General features: G+C 41.6%; 1 protein-coding gene across 1 annotated transcript; it reads left to right on the top strand.

Annotated features, from left to right (window-relative positions):
• The first annotated feature begins 3,870 nt into the window (after positions 1 to 3,870).
• On the top strand, positions 3,871 to 7,073 carry LOC139727243 (F-box/LRR-repeat protein 8-like). Its single transcript, XM_071638203.1, has 2 exons — positions 3,871 to 3,986; positions 5,866 to 7,073. The coding sequence occupies exon 2, from the start codon at positions 5,877 to 5,879 to the stop codon at positions 7,071 to 7,073; it is 1,197 nt and encodes a 398-aa protein (XP_071494304.1). The 5' UTR covers positions 3,871 to 3,986; positions 5,866 to 5,876.
• Positions 7,074 to 7,472: the final 399 nt, after the last annotated feature.

The following is a 7,472-nucleotide window of genomic DNA, read 5'->3' as shown; positions in this document are numbered from 1 at the left end:
TTTGCAACTGTAAAATTTTACTGTAAATTTACATACATCAGTGTAAATTATAATAACAACAGAAAATTTATTTTTAGGCCTACGTTGTACATTTCAATGGTAGAACTACCTACAATATCCTGTCATTCCAATCCAGCAGGTGTTAACATGCATAGTTGCCAACCAAGTGTGGATATTCTACCATATGCAACGTCAGAGTCAAACAAAAATAAATTGGAAGCGGCACAGCATGCACAGTGCAAGAGCAGTGCAGTGTCAAGGCAAGAGGAAAGAAGAATCTTATGTCGAAATGACTAACCAGTTGTTCCTGGTGCATGGATTGTTGAGTGTTGTGTCGTGTCTTCTTCAGTCAGGTTCAGCTCACTTGGTTTGGAAGTGTTAGCAGTCAGCCTATTAAATACAGAACGAACATCTCACTAATAAAGGGAAAAACAGAGAACACGGACAGCTAGCTCGCCGTGGCGTAGATATCACGAAGGATACAACAGTAACTTATTGTGACGCGTCTTTTCTCCAGCGAATATTCTCGCTACTTGATTGCTCCGTACATTACGACAGTGACGGATATGTACGTACGCAATCGACAAGCTCATGCACTGCATTCTACATGCTGTGTGTATTGAATGCAAAAGTGTGCTAGACCCATGGCTAGACCACAGAACTCGAGTTCTGTGTGCTAGACAGAAGGTTCGTCCGCGCGTTGCGCGAGCGCAGGTTATTGCTAGTTTCGTTTGCAGGCACACACGCACAGACTCTTGTTAGTCGTAAAGGAGTCTGCACCAAGACTATACTTCATGCACCACTGGCACTCCACAGGCCCTAGCCTCTCCCTTGTAAACAATGAAATACATCGAAGAATTCAAATGACTTTTGGAAGTTTTTATGATGTACAGGTATTGTTGGATATGTTGAAACAGATACATAAAAGAGTCGTAGACTCTCAAAGCTTTTAATTAGGTTAAAATGAGATGGTGGGCTTGAATTGCATGATTGATTAATCAAAATGATATATTTCAAAAATGTTACGATGTGGGCGTCACACGCATGACAAATTTCGTCGCAATCGCACTACTGATGGTCGAAATGGGGGGGGGGGGACTCTGCCCCCACGGGTGTTAGCATGATTATATATGGCAAAAAACAAAAACAAAACAAAACAAAACAAAACAAAACCCGGGCCCTATCTTATAAAGCTTTTGATAGAAATCAATCAATCACAAATCTCTTGAAAGCTGCAATCAATCGCAACCTGTGTGATTGATTGATTGCAGTTCTCCATCTTAATTTCAACCATAACTTTTTTTATTAGATGGATTTGCATTCAATCGTAAAGTTGTGATTGATTTGAATCAATCACAAGTCTTTATAAGACGGGGCCAACGGCGACGTATAGCCAGGATTTGATCTTGGGGGACGGTGGGAGCGGGTGTCCCCCCCCCCCCACCTCCCAAGGTGAGAACTTTTTGCATTTTGATGTTGTAAATGGTGCAATTTGATGCATGTTTTTGCGTGTTCTATCGACTTGTAATGCATGATGTAGATTATTTTTTAATAATTTGCCTGTAAAATGGTATCATTCAAATAAACTTCTTGTAGTAATTCCTACAATTCTTACAATCAAACAGAAAAAGCATGCACACGAGGGTGTAGATAAGGAACATCCTCCCACACGAAGGTGATTTTGCATTTTCAGACCTGAAATTCAGCGATCTGGTGCAAACTTTTGGTGCAATGTTTAGAATTTTTCCAATACCAAATAATTTCTGTAAACGTTTTGGTGCACACATTTTGTGGAATATATTATGGAAAACTGTTTATGTTTAAATTATAGCCACAGTCTACTTGTATGCGTGGGGGGGGGGGGGGGCGAGCAGGGAGAAGGCATGGGCGAGTGTTATCAACACCCTTCCCGTACGATGGAGCTTTTGCCTTTTTTAAGTTGAAATTGAGATATCTCGTATACCCATATTTGATGGAATATTTGGGAAATTATTTTTAAAAAAACTGATCTGGGGGACTGAGGGAGAAAAGGTTGAGAAAAAGGTTCGGGATATTCCCCTTGCACATGAGGGAACTTTGAGTTTTCGGAATATGATGAGTGATAAGTCTTGTGCACACAGAATTATTCAGAATTTTTTGTAAATCTAAAAAGTGTATTTGACTAAGGCTATAGGGAAAGGGACACAGAGGGGAGGGTTTGGGAGGGGGATACCCCTGCCAAACACCAGAGATTTGCATTTTTTTTTAATTGAAATTCAACGATCTGGTGCACACTTTGAGTGAAATATTTAAAAAAAAAGATCCTACTTGATGAACGGTTGAAAGTTAGACCCGCTTCATGCATGTACATGCATACAGTATATACACGCAATTTTTTTATTTTCCGCCTCCCAAATCCCCGTTCCAAATCTTGACGGGGGGAGCCCCCCCCCCCTTCGCTACGCCAGTGGACGCCAGTTTCCCCTTGTGTTTTCAGACACGTACACCCCCTCAAAAGAAAAAAAAAACACAGAATGTGTCGGGGGATGGGGAGGGAGGGCCTGCGGCCCCAACTCGATCCTTACCCCCCGTCCCCATTATTCTGTTGCCTATATTTGGGAAGTCTTTAAAAGACTCATTTGACAGCACTTTCCCATTGGTTTCTTCTTATCAGAGGAATACAAAACGACAACAGCAAGAATTTTGGGAAATTATTTGACAATCGAAACCAATTATACCCTTCACGGTGACACAACATTTTATGGGGATACTTTTAGGGTAAGGGTTGTGATAGGGTGGTAGTATGCTGTGAGGATCTTAGTATTAGGGTTTATAGGGTTTGGAATGTTTGAGGGTGGAATTTATGTTTGGCTTCGCGTGCAGATATGAGCAATTGTCACAGGAGCAAATGTCACGGAACCACTCTTCACACACACGAGAATCAATTCATTATATAGGCCTATAGGCCCCATATAGGTGCTTCATCATCTATATATTCCGATCTTCAGTGATCTTGAATTTAAATTTCGTCTTTGTTTGTTTGTTTTGTTTGTTTGTGTTTGTTTGTTGGTTTACATCTACGAGAGGCGGATCCAGGAACTCAGTAAAGGGGAGGGCCTTTTCAAAATTAAAAGGGGCCGCACTCCCCCCTCTCTTTTCTTTTTATTTCTTTTGTTTTAACCAAAAAAATACATAAAAATAAAGAGGGGCGTGCGCCCGGTGCGCCCCCATCTGGATCCGCCATTATTTACAGATTGTGCTTTGAAATCTTCATGTTTTGATGTAACGCCCGGTCTGCTATCTGGAAGAGGAACTATAATACTAGTACCAAGTCATCCATCCGCTCTATCAGAGCATTTTTTTTTTTAATTTGTTGGTACATGTATTACTGTATTTTGTCGTAAATAATTCATGTGCGTGTTTGGGAGGGGTGGTGAAGTTGTCACACTTGGGTAACACTCTTGCCCCTCCCCCTCCTAGGTTCGTTTTTTCGCTTTTCCAGAAATTTGTGCGTGTTGGGGGGGGGGGGGGTGGAGGATGATCTACAGCTCCAGATCCAAGCCTCCCCCTTGGTGTTAGTAATGGTTTTAATAATCCATAGTGTATTATGGATAACTCGATGGTTATATCAATTAGTGAATCAACAGACATACCTTTGCATTTTAAAAGAGTTGACCTTCATTTCCTATAATATGAATCTCCTGCACAGTGTTCATTTTTCAGTTACTTTGAGGATTTTCGTCATTTCTCAGAATCAAGATCAGCCTCTTCCCTGAATTGGCTCATGTCGTCACGCTCTTGCTTCCATCTCATGGATAGCGCCATCACTCGTCTTCTTGTAGGGAAGGTTGATCAACATCACTTCTCCATTCTCGCATTACAGGCTGAATCAGCTGATCCGCTTCCAAAAATAGCAACTGATGTCGTAAATTGTTGGTCCCTGCGATGCCCATGTAAGGTGTGAGAAATGGGTCAAGGTACAGATGTCGTCACTGAATGCTGAAAAGGTGCGTTGTGTGCTGGTAACTAAGACTCTTAAGAGTGAATGAATTTGCCTTGCATTCTAATGTAGCTGTAGGAAATATATCATGGGTCATATTTTATTCACTTCCGGATTTGCTATGCATGTTATGTACACTACGAGTTTACGCTACGATCTTCCATGATCATCATGGAGCTGTAAAAAAGTTGCCGTGCATGCAGAATTAACCGGGCAGTATACCGGGCCGGGTGCACGGTGAACGTGAGTTGTGTATTGTAGAGCCATGCCTATGTCAATGAGTTGTACTATCTTCTAGTAGAACTGATTACTGGAGTATATGTTAACTGTTATACGAGGAGTAAAGTAAATTCTAAATCAGGCTAGCTGGCACTCTAAACCCAACAGGTCACGGCTGATAATCCATCTGCAAGGACAAGGTGAATGCTGTGGTGTGTGGTGGTATAAATTAGGAAATAGTGTAATCAATCGTGACAAGGTCTGATCATGATGCCGATGGGAATAGGAATAGATCTAACAGTAACAGACTAACACTAACAACTAGTACTACAACTAACCGTTATTATAGATAAAATTCAAAGATACATCGATCTCCGTGACCATTATTCAGAGCTAGAAATACTAGGTCTAGAATGTTAATTTGAATGAATGGTAGTAAATTTATGCTGTGTTGTGTTTTTGTTTGTTACTGGAAAAAAAAAAGAATGATATTGAGAGTCTACTTTATATGAGAAGTGCAACAGGGCCAGGGGAGGAAGGGACCACTTGCTCCAGAAAATAACATTAATATGTTTTCTATTTGCAATTCTGCCAAATTTTGAAGCCATGACAAATTTCCTAGTAATTGGTAATATGCCAATAGCAAACACAAAGTACAACCAGTATCAAAAGCTCTTGACAGAATTTCCATGAATGTATATGTGTCATGTGTTCAAAGGCTGGCTGTCTACGTGTGTAAAATGCCAAAGAATTATGTCTGCCCACATAGTTTGGTTACAAAGTTTGCATGGTCCGTTCATGGCAGTGTTGAAAACAAAGTTTGTGTGTTAAAAGTGATCCAGGTGCTCCACTGCACACCATGCCACACGACTAGCACGGAATTGTAGCAGAGAGCTTGAGAGAGGGCCTTACATACAGATAACTTGGCCCATTTGTGTACGTGCATCAATAAGACCAATCATGAGTCAGAAATGTTGTTTAGACAAAGAAAAGAAGACTTCTTGTTATCCAAATCAACTCATTGCTTATTTAGTAAATTCTTGTGTGTTTTCAAACATTTCACACATTTACAATTATATGAAGGCCCATATAATACCTAATGTTTGAACTTTGATTTTATTCAGGGTGAGTACCGGTAGTGTAGATGGTAGTACTGTTCAAAGTGGCGTGTGTGTCGACTTGTCACAAATCATTTTGAGTGATTGTAATTCAGCCAGTTGAAAATTATAATCTTTTATTTTATGGATAATGGAATTTGAATGCAGTCTGACACCATGTAGCTTTACTGCTTTTCATGTAAAGTGCAAGTGTACAACACTGTACAATTAAAAAAAAAAAAAACAACAAAAAAAAAAACAGGCTGAAAAAATGAATTGCACCTCAAGAACCAGAGTCGATCATTTATTTACAATTCAGCATTTACATTTACCAGTGAAGATGTTGTAATTATCATAACATATGATGCAAAGTTACCAGGTATATGATATTGAGGATGTTAACTCCAGGAATCTTAGCAATGTCCTTTTGTGATTGTGAAGAATGATGAAGACAATTCACAGTTGCCATTCTTGTGGCTTTGCCTGCAGCAAATACTGCCACTGAAAACAATAATTTGTAATGCAAATGTGTTTCAATAATTGATGCATTGATTTACTCTTGGTATGCAGGAAAGACAAACATGGCTGATCCACTAGCGGTGGAAGATCTATGGCAGTCCTTACCAGACCATATTGTGGTAAAAATATTTGCCTGTTTGGATTTAAAGGATCGCTATCAAGCAGGACTCGCATGCAAGTCCTGGTACGAGAATTTCCACACACCAATCTTGTGGAGGACATTTGCCTTCAGGTTTTTTGCCGAGGAGGACTCTTCTCAGCTGAAATGCATTGAGCTGTATGGGCAGCAGCTGAGAAACGTTTCAGTCATTCTCAAACAGACGGAGGAAGTCAATCGGAGGAACGCATGTGAAGTCATCGATCAACTTGCGGAATGCACGGAGAGGAGACTGGAAGAGATATCCATCCAATTTATCACCGACAATCCCCTCTTCTTCAAGGGAGGCGATTTTCTCAACAGTCTGGCCTTGCTCTTTGGGCCCCCTGCTCCCAACATCAAGGTGCACAGTCACCTACGGAAGGTAGACCTCAGCAGAATGGCCGTCTCTATCACTGACATCCTCCTGTCATTACTCGCAAACAACCAGCCCACGCTGGAACACCTCAACATACAGAATGTCTCCCTCACATGCCACATATCCGACGCTAAACTTCTCGAACTCGTCCAGAAATGCAAGAAGCTGCGTGAACTCAGCACCTTCTACAAATCCGTATCCGACGACGTCTTCAAGGCATTTGCGGACGAGGGCCACGCACCCCTGGAGTATCTCTCTCTGGCCTGTCGTCGCGAGGAAAAGTACCACAAACCTCTGTCTGCGGATGCATGGGACATTCTTACTGCTTCGTCGCCAAAACTTCGCGTGAGTTTGAAATTTGACCACACCATAGAGCGACATCAGATCAGTCACATCTTGCAACCACAGATCCCCGTCACTGAGCTGAGCATGCGCACCATGTCTGAACTCCACCACGAAGTTGGCATCGTGGCTGCATTCTACTGCCGCACGCTGGAAAACTTTGTGATTGTGACCAAAGGTTCGGACCTGCTCAAGCGGCAACTCATCAACCTTGTGTCCCAAGCACCCCGTCTGAAGGTCCTCCACTGCTACTGTGGGCTGGACGAGGACACCATTGCACAGGTCAAGGCCTTGTGTCCCTCGCTGGTGGACTACACACTGAAAACGGCAGATGACTTCCATGAGATGCAGAGGGTGTTTATCGGCAGGGCTGCAAGAAACACAGTCATGTCGGGTCGATAACTTGCTTTGCATGTTGCAAAATTTAAAAAAAAAGACCCACCCATACTGGTATTGTCTTATGTAGGCAACATTTTTGGATATGGTGTGTGAGTTACAAGGTATCTGAATTGCATGCTTCCTCAACCATAGATATACAGTATGTCCCAAACAAAATTACAATTGGATTTTTGCATTGATAACTGCCAATATGATGTAACTGTCTAAATGCTATTTCAGGGTCTTGAAATATAATATCTTAGCTTTATTTTGCAGAAAACCCCATTCAATTTGGTTAAGGGGTCACAGAGAAATGTTGATCGCTGTAAAGCATGAGTCTGATTCTTCCAAGTTTAGCACTTGGACACTCTTGGAACTGCACATTAATGTGTGAACACAATGGGCAGAACTTTCAAGGGAAGG

The sequence above is a fragment of the Diadema antillarum genome, unplaced genomic scaffold (assembly GCF_040938485.1).
Source record: "Diadema antillarum isolate AM-2024a unplaced genomic scaffold, OU_Dant_1.0 scf00000017, whole genome shotgun sequence".
Taxonomy (NCBI): Eukaryota; Metazoa; Echinodermata; class Echinoidea; order Diadematoida; family Diadematidae; genus Diadema; species Diadema antillarum.
This window is presented reverse-complemented; position numbering and strand designations above follow the sequence as displayed.